The 16,472-nt window shown below is 50.6% G+C and overlaps 2 protein-coding genes across 2 annotated transcripts; both read right to left on the bottom strand.

The window, feature by feature from the left end:
* Positions 1 to 1,443: 1,443 nt before the first annotated feature.
* Positions 1,444 to 4,668, bottom strand: B0T23DRAFT_76269 (uncharacterized protein). Its single transcript, XM_062841751.1, has 3 exons — positions 4,186 to 4,668; positions 3,895 to 4,125; positions 1,444 to 3,837 (listed from the first exon to the last, which is right to left on the bottom strand). Exons 1-3 carry the CDS (start codon positions 4,198 to 4,200, stop codon positions 1,477 to 1,479), a joined length of 2,607 nt encoding a protein of 868 aa, XP_062695399.1. The 5' UTR covers positions 4,201 to 4,668; the 3' UTR covers positions 1,444 to 1,476.
* Positions 4,669 to 7,884: 3,216 nt separating this feature from the next.
* B0T23DRAFT_310322 (uncharacterized protein) lies at positions 7,885 to 8,182 on the bottom strand (the record flags this gene model as incomplete). The annotated part of the gene is made up of 2 exons (XM_062834582.1): positions 7,885 to 8,035; positions 8,100 to 8,182. The coding sequence occupies 2 exons, from the start codon at positions 8,180 to 8,182 to the stop codon at positions 7,885 to 7,887; spliced, it is 234 nt and encodes a 77-aa protein (XP_062695398.1).
* Positions 8,183 to 16,472: the final 8,290 nt, after the last annotated feature.

Below are 16,472 nucleotides of genomic sequence, written 5' to 3'. Positions count from 1 at the left end.
CCCCTAAGCGCCGAGTTTCCTTTTCTGCCACCTGGGCACCTCCTGTATCCATACCAAGGGAATCCCCGTCTTTTTGCTACACGCGCGAAGCGTGCTTCGGGCGGCTAAGTAACGTTCTTCTCACTGCCTGCTTGTCTCGTTTGCTACGCACCCACACACTCTTTGGTGGGTGCCCAAGTTTTATTGTCACTTGCACTATGCTAATAGACCACATTAACACACACACACACACACAGCCACTTTTGTTCATGTGATGTGTCTGGGCTCGGCTCTTCAAAACCTGATGAGGGCCTACATTTATGAAAGAGTAAAACGGGAGTTGCAGTCTGCTGATCCTTCACCGGGAACTAAAGGTGGTTGGTGAATATGGTGGCTAATGTGTAGCAAGAAGGTCACCTTCGGGCGAAGTCCCCGACGGCGAGCTTTGATTTGAGATGGCAAAAGAAGGTCGCTCTGATGGGTTGCTTTTGCCTCACTGAAAGATCAACGTCCTCTTCGGGCTCACCTAGCGTGGTTGATCGGGCGTTGTCGGGTTTCAATAATGGCATCATCTATCTCGAATACGAAGAAAGATCTGGAGGCCTAGACAGATGTGACTAACATCAAGACGTATGATCACGCTGGTCTGAGAAGGTAAAAAAAGGTGGTTGCGATTTAACTTTTCTTCCATTTTCCCTCATTAGGGGCATGCATAATTGACTGAATAGCCAGCTAGCTAGTTTCCAATTTAGATATGCTTGTCCGAGAGCCATGCTTCTGTATCCAGATCCAGCATGCAGTGGTGAACTCTTCCTTCCTCCACCTTTTCCCAGTCCCTGCTTGATTCCCTCCCTATGTAGTTTCATGTAGGTTTTCTGTTTTGCCGTGGAGGGAAATGCACACCAAATGTCGCCAGATGGTCAAAATCGTGCACTACCCAAAAACGGCGTCATATCTAATAGCTTGAAAAGAAAGACAACGTGAACGTTTGACAAGAAGAAAGCAAGAGGTATCGAAGGGTCATAACTCGTCGTAAAATCGTAAAAAGTAAACCCAACGTTCCCCAATTCCTGTAATCCCACACCGGATCAGGTACTACGTGTTGATATCACAAACTGACAGTACACAACCTAGCCTTCATCTACCATGCTCACCACTTTTTATACTTCGCTTTCCCGTTCCTTCTTTCCAGACAAGAGAACACAACAAACACACGCAAGGGATATAAAACGCCGTTGAATGTTGCTCAAGAGAAGACATGCAACCGAAGAAACAAAAAGAAAAAAAAAAAGGGAATAAAAAAATCATTCAACGGCACAAAGTGGTATCCCAAGGTATCTCAATCATCTCTTTCCAAGGCATCCGTAGAATAAGAGAACCACGAGAGGATTTGCGGTGGGAACTTTTTAGAGAAACCAAAATCAGGATGTAAACACCCTAGGAAAACGAAAAGAGGGTATAACATTGAGAACAGAGAAATACAAAGAAAGAAAGCATTCAAATCATGCTGCCATTGACAACAACCTCGGCGCCCTCGCCCTTCTGCTTGAGCGCCTTGGCCAGCATCAACTCCCTCATCCAGTCAATGCGCTCGTCTCTGCTTTTAACAGCAAAGTGGTGCATCTTTCCGGTGCCGTTAACGGCGCCGTGGATAGCGCCCCCGCTAGCCGATGCGGCGGACGACGACGATGGGCCAGGGACGCTGTTCTCCCGCTTGCGCAACTGCCCTTTGACGGCAGCCTTACCGTCCTGGGGAATCAACTGGAAGCTGAAGGCGGCAATGTCCTCCTTGGATTGGGCGTCGCCGGAGCCGCGGCGGATGTGCATGGCCTTGAAGGCGGCGTTGAGCTTGGAGGTGTTGGCGTTGCTGCTGCAAGCAATGGCGTAGTCATCAATGTCAATGTACTCGAGCGTCTTGTTGTTGGCCGTGGCCGCGTCCTTGTGCATGGTCAGGCGGGTGCCACGGAGCTTGAAGTAGTGCTCGTGCCACTCGTGGCGGAGCATCTTGGTTTTGCGCTTCTTCATGAGGCCTTGGTAGGAAACTGCTTCGCCATTTGTCATGTCTTCCGTGGGCTGGGTGGTGGTGGGAGAAAGACGGCTTCCGCTGCTGGGGTTGTTGCTGACTCCATGGCTTTCGGTAGGGCTGGTGCCGGCACTCTTGCTTGGGGCAATGACTGCCGAAGAGCCAGGCATGGGAGCGATGGCGCGCTCAAAGGTGGTACGGTTGGTCTGGCTCCATGGGTATTGCACACGGGGAGGGGGCTGCAGAGGGCGCTGGGTCTGGATGGTGGCTCTCCGAGAGAAAGACTTGTTCTGCGGTTGCACGGCAGTGAGGGGTGTGACGATGGAGTTCTCATCCAGCGCAGGCATGACAGGGAAGGAGGGCCGACGGATAGTGGCTCGAGACATAGATCGCGTAGGAGGGGCAGGATTGTGGCGGTAATTCATATCAGGCGGAACCGACTGGGAAACATCTCGAGAGATGATGGGGATGGAGGTCATGGTGACCGGAACATCCATCTCAGAGAAGGGTGTACCGAAGCGGTATACGCCAACCGGAGTCGCTTCTTCAGAAGAAGCAGATTGATCGCTCATCTCACGAAACGAAGGGATTACCTGCGACTGACGACGAGCAGAGGTTGCACGAGCAGAGACAGGTCCAGCAACAGCGCCCCCCTCATTAGGGATGGCCAGCTTAGGAAGAGCACGTAATCTCGCATGAGGACCTTGAGCTTGCTGCTGGGGATATAGCTCGAACGGCGGTGTTGGGGGAACCTCGCTCGAGCCGACCGCATGGTGGTTCTGGAAGTCAAGAAATTGGCGAACGTTGTCTTGGGGATCCCGCGACATGACATTTCGCAGAGTGGCTTCCTGGAGATACTGTAGAGTTGGTTGATCTCCAGGTCCCATAACGTCTGAGGATGCCACAACCGACGGGATGGCGTCCGAGACAGGACGAAAGGGGTCGATAGCCTCAGCCGTCTGCGGGTTCCCGGGATTTCCCGCAACCATAATGATACCGCCTTCGTCAATATTGACAAATGGGTGGTCCTTCTTGAACGCCTCAATCATCTTTTGATTCCGCTTCCACTTGGCGCAGTTCTCACCTTTGGAGCAGCTGTGAGGCTTGGGCATGAGCTGCTCAATGCCTACAATGGAGACTGACTCGAGAGGAGAAATCACATCATTGATCTTTGGCCTCACTTTGCTCGCCTTCCTCTTGGGCTTATTCACGCTTTCGTTTCTCCGCAGCTCTCTCTCAACCTTGCGGTCTGGCTCATCCTCAATCGGAGTTTCGGGCTGAGGGTCCGGCTTCTGGATGTTCCTCATGGAGTGGATTTCATGCCAGACCCTTGTTCGCATCCCAAACGAGGTGATTCCAAGCTCTTTCAGATCCTCAAACTTTAGGGTGATTAAGATGGACCCTGTGATATCGTTCTCCACAAATCTCTCACAGGTATTAAGCTCAACACCAGCGTTGAACATCCATTGGGCAACCATTTCAGGAGTCCATTCTGGAAGGGTTCGTGGGTCGAGTTCGACATCGGTGAATCGGAAGGGCCCGGAGTCGCGCTTGCTCCTAGTTGGAAGGGTCGTAAGATGAACGGTATGTTGCAGAAAGTGGTCATGTTCTTGGGCCTTCCGTTCCGTAATCGGCGATAGGGATAAGGCGTTTTGATATTCGACGGAATGCAGGGACATGGAGCTGCGAAAAAGATGAGGTCCCCTAGGACCTTCCACTTGCTTCATCTCCTCAAACGGGAACGGGAACCCTCCTCTTTGGCGCACCGATCTTGGTGTTTGGACCTCATCGTAGGAAGACATTGTTGTGAAGCTTGGTTGACCGCCCGACTTTGACTTTGGTCTTTGTTAGCGGTCCGTATCACGGACTTGCAATAGGTGCAAGTGACTTACTGAACCGATGCTGTTGCGAGGTGAGATCTCGTCATCATGAGCCAGATCCTCCATATCGCTGTAGATATCGTCCTCCTCCATCTCCCAGTCTGACTCCATGAATTCGGTGTATACTGAGTTTGGCCTGTCCTTGACATTGTTGGTGGAGAAGAAGCTCTCAACCCGAGAGCCGGTCTTTTGGCGCATTTCATCGTGGCGGTCGTGTTCCCGCACATGATAGTGTAGGTTATCCTGTAGTATATGGTGAGCACTCTGCGTCACTGATCCCAAGGACATGTTGATATTGCTTACCATGTTGGCAGTCATGGTGGTTGAGATATCCCCTATGGGTCTCGGGGTGACACAGGCGAGGGGTATATATCAATGGCGGCTTGAAGCCACTATTTGTTGGTTCTTCTTTTTTCTTTTTGGTTTTTGTTTTTTTCTTTCTTTTTTTCTTTGGCGGCGGCCGGCAGTGCCGATCTTTGTATCCTCAATATCGCTACGCTGCGCTGGAGGATGCGCTGAACCGGGTAGATTTATGATGGATTGAACATGTGACTTGTGGTATAACCCGCGTGGTCACAGTGAAAGAAGCCGAACCAGGAGGAAGGTCGACTGTGAGACGTCGACGGACAGCGACAGAGAGTTATGTAGGGCGAATCGATGGTCAACCCGCGATGTCGGCAAGCGCTTCAAGCTAAGGAGGAGGGTAACGAGGTAACCTCAGCGGTGCGGTGCAGGTATAGTACCTATGTAAGCCACGGGCCAGAAGACACTGGTCTCCAATCGATGTCTGGGTTTGAGTAAAAGGTAAACTAGGGGTGCCCCTGTCGGGACAGGTGAAAAACGAGACGGGATGAGATGTGATATGATATGGGATGAATTGCAGCAACAGAACCAGATCGGCTCATGGATGGATTTGATGTTGAGGACAGTGACAGTGGCAGCAGTCACCGGTGACAAGCACAGTGCAGCAAATATACCGTCTGGACTCGGATCTTTTCCAGGCCGTAGCACACACACCGAAAGAGAGAGAGAGACGGGAGAGATAGATAGTGTAGAGAGGAAGAAAGAAAAAGACTCTCGGTCACACTCTCGCCGTTGCTCGGCGAGAAGGGTATGGTCTCCCGGGCCGCTACGAAGAAATATGGCCCCCCCGGCCCATAAGCCTGACGGGCATGGTTCAAGGGTTTAGGTACCGTCAGTAGCGCATGTCAAGCCCGGATGGTGTCCTCGATGGCATGGATAGGTGTCCTTCATCATGGCATGGTGGCCTAGCAAGTGGCCTCGATGGTGTGCATTCGGATGCGTATCCAGTGATGCAGAGTGGCTTTTGGCCAGGACGAGCTATGAGGATAAAATTAGCAGGGCCTTGGGTGGTATAGGTGCGAGATGCGTGTCAAGCCAGCATGGAGCACGCCAGAAGGGTGCCATGAGGTGCTGGAGATTGAGGCGGCCGTGGTGGTTGGCCTGGGGTTCGTTCAGCTTCTTGCGTGGTTGGTTGTTTTTTCCGTGTAAACGGCGGAACAGCAAGTGGAAGGTCGAGTTGTGCGAAAGGATGGAAATGGAACCTAACTGCAGAGTCACGACATGGAAGTGACAAGTGGAAGAGGAGGAAGACTGGAAAGCGGGGCAACCGCGACGGTCTAACACGCGATTGGGTCAAAAATTTTGTCATGCAAGCACATTAACAGGGCACTTCTGGTAGCTGATTGGCTGCTGAGGCTAAGAAATGCCTAGAATAGTCAATGCTAAGCGCCCAATGTGCCATTTTGCGCCATTGCTTTTGTCTTTCTTGTCCTCAGAATCGATACTTGTTCTTTTGGACACAGGACCCTGGACCTAACCCTAGGCGCGAGTGGGCCGTGCCGATCTGCTCTGATCCACCAGCCCACCTTCAACGTCCTGTCTCCGCCATCCACTCATAACCTTGAATTCAAGGTCTCCACAGCTCCAGAAGCGGAGTCGACCAGACTTGCAGTGCCCGTTTCTCCCCGAGTCGCCCTTATTTCCAACTGCCATTCTGTTCCGTCCCGCCCAAAACAGAAAAACTTTCCAGTCTTCCGGGCAACAGGTGCATGATGATAGTTGCAGCTACTTACTGCGAAAGTGTCGTATGGTTGTTCCTGCAGCATGTGCATTTGTACCAGTGTGCTCAGTGCTGTGCTGCGAGTGTGGTTTGGGATGATAATGCCCCCGCGATTTCTTGACGTTTACGAATCGAGAGGAGCCCAGTTCATCAGTTCATGGCATTCCGTTCAATGCCCAATCGCATTCAAAAAGTCTTCAAAATGTTGACGATGGCGGGACGGACTTCGGTTTACCGAACACGACGAGAGTTTCAAAGGTGATACACTACATAGGTAGTGTAGAGTACATGTCTTATCTTCCACATGAGGCAAGGTATCGTCATCTGTACTCCTCTCGAATTGCCGACTCTGATAGGGCTTATCAGACCCGTGGGGTTGAAGTGGGAGAGGACGCGATCAAGTCCTGTGTTCCTGTTGACACTTGGTGGAGTTTTGGTTTTGATTTCGATTTGACTCCTTTTTTTTTCCCTTTTTTTTTCCTTTTTTTTTTTTTTTTTTTTTTTTTTTTTTTTTTTTTGGTCATCCTCTCTCGCATCGCATTCCTGTTCGTTCGCGGATCGATTGGCGACATCGTTCCGATTCGAGCCTGTGCGAAATTGCTCTTTCGCGATAACCTTGGGCACGTCTTAGACACTCTTTGACGGTTACGTAGGTTATTAGGCACAACGATCAGCAATCCTGAAGCAGCGGACCACCCGTGCGTGCCGTTGATCTATCGGTGTCCATCTCGCTCACCAACAGAAGAAAAGATGCAGATTGGCCATCATGGGACGGACCGGCCCCCGGACTGAGGTGATGAGGGGATCTCCATCTCCGGCTACTCTCCAGTGTCAGACTTCGGTCATTACGCTTCAAGGATTTTCTGGCCATCAGCTACCCGGCCCGGCCCCCTGTCGAACACCGTCTCATCGCTGACATTGCCATTCCGGGTGAGAGATCCTCTTCAGCAAACCGGGGGCCAACCGGGACCAGGGTAGTGTGGGGACAACGCTTCAGCTACTCCACAGAGACGGTTCGCCTGCCTTTTACCGCGTCGTCGGCAAGCATCAGCTCATAGACGGCGCTTGTCCCTATCAGGACAATTTGCCCCGATAGCCTGGCATGCTCTAGCCTGTTCCTGCATTCATTGCTTCTCGCTCTTACCCAATGGCTTGGTGAAGCAACACAAGAAGAATGACACGCAGGGCAGAGAGCAGAGAACACATGACATGTGCAAGATTGAACAAACCAATAAACCCGAGTTTCAGGTTCCCGTTGACTGACAGCGAACAGATTGGCCAGTTTGGCAGGCCTCGCGGCCCCAAAGACCTCGAAAGTCGATAGCAGCAAGACTCCAACAATCTCTTGTTCGGGACCGGCCATGCTCCACGTTCCACCGTAGTGGCGACAGGCATGTTGCGGTGTGCTACAATTCTGTTGCCTGCGTGCAGAAGAGTCATGCCTCAACACGATCCCAACTCTCCTCATGCCATAGTCCGTCGCCAAGCGTGTCGCAACCCGATCAACATCTCGTGGAAGCCCAAAGCCGCAAAGCCGCAACCCGTCCTTGCTGAATCCAGGGCGATAGACAAGGCGGAGGTCATGTGCCGCGGTTTGCGCCTTCTCTAAATCCTGCTTTGCTCAACACCAAAGGCCAGGGAAGAAATTCCGATATCGACGCGAGATGGTAAAGCTTGCATACCGGCAAATCATGGGCATAGCTTCACCGGGCTTCAAGGTCAGTCGATCTTAAGAGCATTAACCACAGATGCTAACTATCTTCCGCTACTTTTTTTTTCTTCCCCTACTTGTTGCACTTTTGTACAGCCAGGCGTCGGAAACGTTCTGCTGCCCAATATCAACGAAATCCCCGTTCTTGTTTTGTAGATCACGGAATACCAGGGTCCTTATCCTGTCGTCCTAGGAGCATGAAGCTACACTACCTAGCTACAGGAGCTGCTATAATGCATTGTTGACTTAACACAGGCACAGGGCAGGATACGGCAGCGAGGGCAGGGTCCAGGGGAGCCCTGAACTGTGTCACAGCTCTTGCTCCAGCTCTGATCCTAGCCCCGTCCATCATCTTCTGCCTAGCTCCAGCCCCGCGCGCCGCGCACTGCCAGGGACTTGCCAGGGCACCAACAGCCTCACAACTTAGTCATGCCCTTGTCCGAGACCACTGACCTCGGAAGAATGACCGGCGTCATACGATGGCCATCGGGGCTCTTGACCGCCATTGCTGTTTCTATGAAAAAAAGTTTTCTTTCTTCATCACCAGAAAAAAAAGGCTAAGGAAGATGAGAAAAAGAAAAATTTGAATAGACAAGGAGACATCACAGTTGGATCAAGCTACCCTCCGCAGTACTTCCTTGCCTTGAACCAGGTGGGGGCCCGCAAGCCAATCATATTGTTGCTGGGTACGAGAAAGCTTTCTGTTCAGCAGGCGGCCTAAGCATGTTCCCGTGTCTTTCACATACCTACCTACCCCCAACTACAACAAGCCACAACATGGACACCACTACAGAATTCTAACAAGTCATACGTTCTGGATCGCGAGTCGAACGGAGCAAATATTGCTTGTTGTTTTCCTGTTCATCGTGAAGGCCAACCCGATGACGCCGGGTATATCTTCCACTGCCCGGCAATACGGGGAAGTGGATGGTCCCGTTGTGAATGGTGCAAGGCAATGCGGTGCACCTTGCCCCTGACTTTAGCTTCAGTGGCTACCTCTTTACAACACACCTCCGGGTCACTAAAACTGTGGTCGCCCAGCGGGCGGCCTAGTACAGCATAAGCGTCCACGTTGTATACGTACAGGCCCTGCAGCGTAGGAGACGAAGACCCAAAGTCTGCATCGTGACGCATTCACGCGCGGGGGTAACTCCAGTCGACATTTCTTTTTGGGCTTTACATACCTACCTTTTCCCAAAAAAAAAAAAAAAAAAAAAAAAAAAAAAAAAAAAAAAAAAAAACCTTTTTCTTTTCTTAAGCAGAAGCTGTGCGACGGAGAACAGCAGCTGGGAACACGGAGGCAAAACACACACCGACTCTTTGGCTTCCATTACACTCCAGGTCGTGGTCGGACTGGGAATTATGGACGGGTTATGGGATCATGCCTGGAGTTGAACCTGAATAGGGTCGTCGTTTATGTGCGGGGTAAAGTAAGTCAAGAGAAAACAGGAGCTGTTTGTATCCTGTGGTGCACGAACATGACGTTTTCGCGACAAGGACAAGACAAGACGGGAAAGCGCAAAGATAAAGCAAGCATCCCATCCCTTCCGTCCGGATAACGGCCAAGTCAAATCAGAGGCGAGACGGAAAAAAAAAAAAAAAAAAAAAAAAAAAAGAAACAAAAGAAATGGTTGGGATGAACATGTGGCTCCCGTCTGTCCGTCTTCGGCCTCTTCCATCCCCATTGTCCGTCCACCTTATCTCATCGACGCTCGGACACATTCGAGAACTACCAGCCAACCTCGCAATTCACAACGACGGCGACATGTTTCAATGTCTTGACTGACAACTCAACTGTCCCCCCCCCCCCCCCCCCCCCCCCAAAAAGACACACAGCAACTGCGACTGCAACTGCAACTGTAAGCCACAACCTTCTCAAAAAGTGGTCCGTGTCTCGGGAAGGAACATCAACCACCACATGTCTTCTCTTTCATTGTGTGTTCAACCCTTCCATGTCGTGCGAGCTGGAATTGACCTATCAGGCTTTAGAAGCCTTCAAGTACCAGTGAAGAGGTGTGTAGGTAGTACAAGCCACTACACTATAAAACCATGCGCATTGTTGTTTCCAGGACGGGCCGATGCGGGTTAGAGGACTCAAGGACATGGATGGAAGCTGTAGGTATCCGTGCTACCAGGTATTCGCAATCTTTTTGAGTTTTGAATTCCAGGGTATGCTGGGTAGGACCTTGCTTGTTTGCTTGCTTCCTGCCTCTCAACAGTGAAGTGAGTCTCGTTGAAGACGCAACCCTTTTGAAGCGGTAGAGGTTGAGAGTGTGGGATTTTGTGAAACGCAGGAATAACTTAATTCGACCACTTATGTAGATGCAATTATAGAGAGTCCAGATGCAGAGACGGCAACGGGCAGCTTGCCGTATGCAGTGCTGCGGCGTTGCTGCTATGTTGCAAGTATGAAGAAACGAAGTTCTAGAGTTTTCATGTGGTGAGACCAATTGCTTCACAAAGATATCTCGACTTGTCTTGAAATTGAAGTAACTACCCGAAGATGATTGTTTTTTCCCCGTGCTATCCTTATTACCACTTTTTATTATACTGTTGAGAAAATGAGACAAATCATCATCGATCATCAATCAGAAAACTTCTCCTCGACAATTTTGGAAAAGAGGTAAAAGCATCGGTGTGAGGAAGACGAGAATGCACACATGTTTCCACCCACAGCACATAGTGGAAGAACAAGAAGAAGAAGAAGAAGAAGAAGAAGAAGTAGTGAAAAGAAAAGGGTTTAAGGGACTTGCTTACATGCATTACTTTCCCGTATCTGTAAGGGGATCATGTTCAAGCAGACAGAAAATGCCGCCCGGATTACATCGATCCATTCATCCAATCTGTCTTGCACACGCCTGCAAAGACAAAGATATGAGGTCTGGATTCATCATTTACGTGGAAAAAAAATAAACACCGTGATGAACTGACCTGGTCGGTGTGAAAATAGGCGTTATGTGATTGATGATATTGCGTCGGGGTTGGACATGGTGTTGGTATGTCTGTTTCACGCAAGGTACGGGTATCATAATTTATTTCTTAACCCAACCTGCCTACCTACCTTGACACAGCATCTTCACATCTCGTCGAGATCAACCAATGAGGATTTGTCGAGATAGTCAACTAAGATATCCCTCAACGTTCCTGCGTCGAGAACAATTTTGCATTACATTGTGCACTGCAGCGAGTATATGTGTGTGGGTGTGTGGAAAGTGGGCGAGCTTGCGTGCGTAAGAAATAAAGTGGCTGCTCTGATAGGTTACTTGTACTTTCTGGACATCTCTCAACGGTAAATGACAACGACCCCCATCCAATGCAGTATCACTCACATTCTCGCATTCCTCAGCCGAACACGGAGAAGGGGCGGGAGACCCGTCTCTCTGCTTATATGCTTTATGTGGTGGTTGGAAATGAGTGGATGATGGTGGCTGAAGATTTAGGCGTTCCAGTGAGCAGGGCAAATTGGTTGTGCAGCTCATCACACAAGGTATACATGACACGAAGGGATCTGTTAGATCTCAGATTTTAGTGTTGTTGTTGAAAGATGCCCCTTACCTTCATCTGCTGCTACCTACAAACAGGATGTTATAAGCGAAGAGAGTTAATTCTGCTCTTTGGTTGGGCCTTGATGTTTTGGATGGTGTACAGGAGTTGGATCGAGGAAATAGTTCACAGCCATCCCATTAGCTGTGGTATTTTATCAGCGCATCATCATCAAGGTCTTTTTTGCTGATGCTCCTGCTCCTATGCTGGTGCAACCCCGGGTATGCTTCCCGTTTAAAGTCGCTCGTGTCGCTCATGTGGCATCTCTCTTCGTCTGGTATGGTAGTCATTAGTAACAAGTACCATAGCTTCCGGCTCCGCGGCGCGGGTGCAATGTTTCTTCTAGATGTAGCTGTATGTGCACACTTGTCTCTGTGTTAAAGCTCGTCTGCATTCTCGTGGTCTTTTCGCCTCTGGAAGCCTGTGCGCCTGTGTGAATGTCCAACCGATCCTACCCACCATGAAAATATCAGATTTCAATCCTCCCTCCCATCTCACCAATCACTTTCCGAGTAAGCAATGGTGTGAGCCTTCGATTTCACATGACATCCACGCTATGCGGCCGCCTCCAAGTGAACAGGCCGCAGAGAATGTGAGGAGACAGAGAAACAGAAGAGAAAGGGGCGAATTTGAGTTTAGGCGTCTGTTAGACACTGTTGTCCAGTCCGTTGTGGGAAAGCGTTGTGGATAGTGGTTGCAACCAACTGGGCTCCTTCATGAACGTGACTGCAACCTTCTTCTTTGCCATTACAACGCAATGCCGACAAGGATTGGGATCCTCAAAAAGAGACTGACCTTCCTTCTGCAACCGCAAAAGCGGCCACCCTGTTCGCAGATTCGTCGGAGCCACCGGAAATCCTAGAGAGCTTTTGGTCCGGGGTCCGGGAACTGAGACTGTGAGTGGCCGGTTTGCTTGTGAGTGTGCGACACCACGGGAAGTGGCATCACCAAGGATAGAGATAGGAATCCATATTCGGGGACTAATGAGTCCATGGACTGTTGTGTGTGGCCTAGGTTTGCGCAGAACAAAGCGAGGGTTGTCCCCTCTCTCCGGCAAGTCTCGTAGGATTCCATTTCACCTCGCGGATTGTGGGGTAGCTCGCGTTGTTTGAGGTAGTATTGGGTTGCTGATTTTATGTGATATTGTGTGGATCTCATATGTTGTTCACTTCAGCTTTCAGGTGCACTCCGTCGAAAGCAAATTACGCCATAGGAAGTCAAGCAGCGCAAACAAAAGTGTTGCGTGGGCTTGCAATCACATTCGAGAAAAACCCGGACTACTCACATTTAGGCTCTGTTGCGAGAAAGTCTGTTACTGAAGAATGCCCTTGCAAATATGTGATCGATGATACCGTGTCCCCGCAATCATCGATCAGTCATGTCAGTCACTGCGCGAAATTGCAGAGGCAAATTTGCGCGGTGCAAATGAAATCTCTCGCTCCTCGACGTACGAACACTGATCGGGCTTTATAGTGGTCGGTTCACTAATTGCCGAGCTCCTCTCCAACTGACCTGGCTTGGTAGGCTGGCCGAGGCCCAAGACAATTTGATGAAATATGGCCGGGGAGGGACAAAAAGGTGCGGAGAGAGATGGGGGAGTAAAAGAGACAGGTGAAAAGGTTGGCTATGAAGGACCCAAGCAGGTGGTTGGTCAATGACTGACCTCGACTCCAAAAAGGGAAAGATATCAAGACAACCTACAGCTTGTCCGACCCATCCTGTTATGCCAATTTCGTGTTGACCACCTTTCGAAGCAAACCGTTGGATCTTGGCGTTAGCCAGTTGTTCTGAGATGTTGATTTTCTGGCCCCGTGTCATCAAATTCTAGAGGCCGTCGATAGACTTGCTTTTCGCTCTATCATCTCGCTTGATGGCGGAGAGACTTATGTCATCAACGGATATCGTCCTCGCCTTCGATCAACTTGTGTACGATCATCGCACAAGACCGCCAGCATCTTGGTTTTGTTTTACTTTTCTTCTTCTTTTCTTTCTCTTTCTCTTTCTTTTCTTCTTTGTTTTCGCTCTATCTCCTCTTCTGTTTCTTTTTTCTTTTTCTTTTTCTTTTTTTTTCTTTTTCTCATGAGGATCTTCACGCTGACAGGGGCCACATTGAGGGTTTGCGGGATGCGGTTAACTTCCCGTAGTCCCGTGAGTCCGTTTCAGGAAAGGTCCCCTCACAAGTCTTGATCACGACTATCAGATCTTTACATACTCCTCTGATTGGCTCTTTCCAGGAGGAATTATTCCCGTCGTGCCTGGGAATCCCCGTGAGCTTGACTGCAAGACTTTTGGCAGAGACATCTGCACTGTTGTGTAAAACGGCGCAATTGAAGATCGATCGGCGACAGACTCTTGGCGTAACTATTGCTCATCTACTGTGAGTTCGACCAGTGTCCCCCTGATTGCAATGCTCACCGTCATGATGAGCTGTTCTGATATCTGGAAAGGCCATTATCGATTCGTGACAAAGTGTGATGCCGGAAATTTCGGCTCCTTCGACGCACATTGTACACCACATGTGCACCGGCTGGCCTGGGTACGGATCTCGCGGTGAATCTGAAAAACACCATAAGATAACCCCATATCCGCCTCCGCGAGCTACAACGTACTAATAAACGGTCCTTTCCGCTGATGAGCGCGGCCAGAATATGACACTAACCCCGCAAGGACGAAGGTGAGCGAAATGAAGATGTGATATCACATCGTGACCTTGCTGTTTTGGTTATGAGCTCCGTGCGCCTCGCAAGCCCAGAACATCACTCAACTCCAGACGGACGTCATATCTCAAAATGAGTGTCGTGATGCCGTGATTGCCGAGACAATGCACCTTGTTTGAAATGCGAGGAGTAAACAAACATTGACGGCGTCAGCAGTAAGATGTCCTTGCAACTGAATCGTTTATGATCGTCGATAATGCTTCAAGGATGGAAGCTAAGTACACTACGATGTTGTAGAAATGCGCTGCACCTAACAGCCTTGATGCGTGCAAACCACTGGTGGGGATGTCAGCATAGTCTCATAGTATTCCCGGAGGTCGACTGTCAGCCCCCGATGTGATGCGGAAGCGAACGTGGGGCTCAGTTTGGTGAATGTGGGCAAGTACTGGTGAGCGGGTTAATTGTCTTGATCGGCGAGATTCCCAAATGGGAGAACTACGCTATGAGATGCGGAGGAACAGGTGCTGATGGACAGGGTAAAAATAGCAAAAGGACTAAATACTTGCATACAGCAGCTAAAAGAGCGGGGACGATAACGGAGCCAGAAGTACCACTTGTGATGTCTTGCAGACGGGATTGGGCCCAAAATTAGCCCATAAGTGCAATGAGGGAAAAATCCATCACACCTGGCTGTGGAACTGTTGGGGGCCTACGGCAGAGGATCCTGCTGGTGCTGCCAAGCAATAGGAGGATCAGCTTGTCCGAAAAGGGAAGCTGAGCGGCTAATTAGCCCACTTACTGTTCCCAACTTGTCTGATGGCCGCGAGCCACGCCATGTAGGTATGATGCCATCACCAGCCGTGGGAGAGCAGGGAGGCATTCCTGGAACTCGGGTCATATTGAAGGTGAATAGTAGCACGCGAAGGCCGGTATTCGGCTCGATACCCTAGTGCGCGGGCGCTATCGGCGTTGGGCACACTGCAATCAATAAGATAGGTAAGTAGGTAGGTAGGGTTGTCGTCCTCTGTCCTCATTGCTAGGTACGTGTCGAGTCGTTCGACAAGCAACGAAGCAAGGCTGCAGTGGTTCGAGAGTTGGAGGCCACAAGGTCATGCCACAGTTCAAGAAGCAAGGAGGTTTTCGACGCCAAGAAGAAGGAGCGGGCAAAAGTCGAGCAAATTCTTACCTACACTAGTGTAGTGTACATGTGTAGTTTTGAGGAGAGTCGAGTCGACGAACAAGGTCCAGGATGGAAGACACAAGGGTCCTGGTACGTACTTACTTCGGAAAACAGAGTGTACACAGTAGACCCCGCGACGGCAAGAGCGGTCCACTACCTCCACTACTCCACCACCCCTACCGACTCCATCGCCGCACCCCATCGAACCTGCCCTTGCACATTCCGGTTGTGATTGGAGGAAGCTTCGATCAATGCCTGCCGCACCCATGCTCAAGATCCCAGTCGATCTCGTTGAACGGGCCAATCTCAGCTGAATGCCGCCTCGCGGGCCGCAGCCATTCTGCACTACTGCATAGTACATCTGCGCCAGGGCTGTACTAGGCAAAAGTCGTCACACTGATGGTCGGATCATGGTCGTTATCGGCCCTCTTGAAAATCTCTTTTCTCTCTTCTGTCATTCAACAGACTCCTTTGACTGTCCACCACCACCGAGAGCACCCCGGTCTCTGACCGTCCATGTATTGCGGTCTCTGCCTCGGTACCCGTCTACTCGTCGCGACCGCACTTTAAAGCACAGCAGACAAGTGTCGCGCTAACACCCAACAGCGAGCAGGTACATTTGGGGTGCTCTTTCAAGGCGGTCAGTTCTCATGCTCTCCTTGGGTGGATGTTTGCCTTGCAGCGAGGTTCATCAAACTGGACGCCAGTTCTGGACTGGAGAGCTAGGCGGCCAATCCAAAGGCCGTCCCCCGACTGACCCTGATGATTTGCGGGCTCTTCAGATTTGACATCTCAACACCCGGGCAGACTCGCCAAAAATGCTCATCCGGAGGCTTCTCCTGAAATCCCGATCTCGCCCCTAAGCAGGGTGTATCCAAGTGATGTATCGGCAGGCCGCCGACGACGGCACGCAATAAGTGGACGATAGGTGGTGATATGGGCCTCACTATGCCCTAACACCAAGCAGTCCTAGCCCCAGAGATGGATCCGGGCTTCCAAGAGTCCAAGGCCCCAAAGCCCCAAGGCCCAAGGCCTCCCACAACCCGAAAGCCGACGCTCGTCCATCGAGGTTGCAAGGTTGAAAATCCAAGACGGAGAATTATTGCGATGCGATGGTTTTCGCTTTTCCTTCTTCTGGACCATGTCTCTCGCGCAGACATCATCATCACCGGGACCGCATCTCTGTATGTGATCCGGATACGGGCCAGCATGCAACCCGTCATCCCGGTAGTCCTAGCACTCGGGAACGGACGCGAAAAAGCCGTCTTCTGAGGAAGAGCTCCGGAGGCTCCTCTACACTAGACATGGCATGGATTTGGTGTCATGCTGGATTCATGCGCATGCAGCCATTCGACGTCCCCAGGGGAAAGGTTGGGTTGCAAAAAGTCAACAGCAACGATGGGTGGGTGTGTGGAG

Source organism: Neurospora hispaniola (genome assembly GCF_033458365.1).
Source record: "Neurospora hispaniola strain FGSC 10403 chromosome Unknown B0T23scaffold_2, whole genome shotgun sequence".
Taxonomy (NCBI): domain Eukaryota; kingdom Fungi; phylum Ascomycota; class Sordariomycetes; order Sordariales; family Sordariaceae; genus Neurospora; species Neurospora hispaniola.
Note: the sequence above shows the minus strand (reverse complement) of the source record. Positions and strands in the feature narration are given on the sequence as shown.

Excerpts from the sequence above, each read along its gene's own strand:
- B0T23DRAFT_76269 (XM_062841751.1), bottom strand. Across the intron at positions 3,838-3,894 it reads CTCGCAACAGCATCGGTTCA|TCAAAGTCGGGCGGTCAACC; the intron begins GTAAGTCACTTG and ends CAAAGACCAAAG.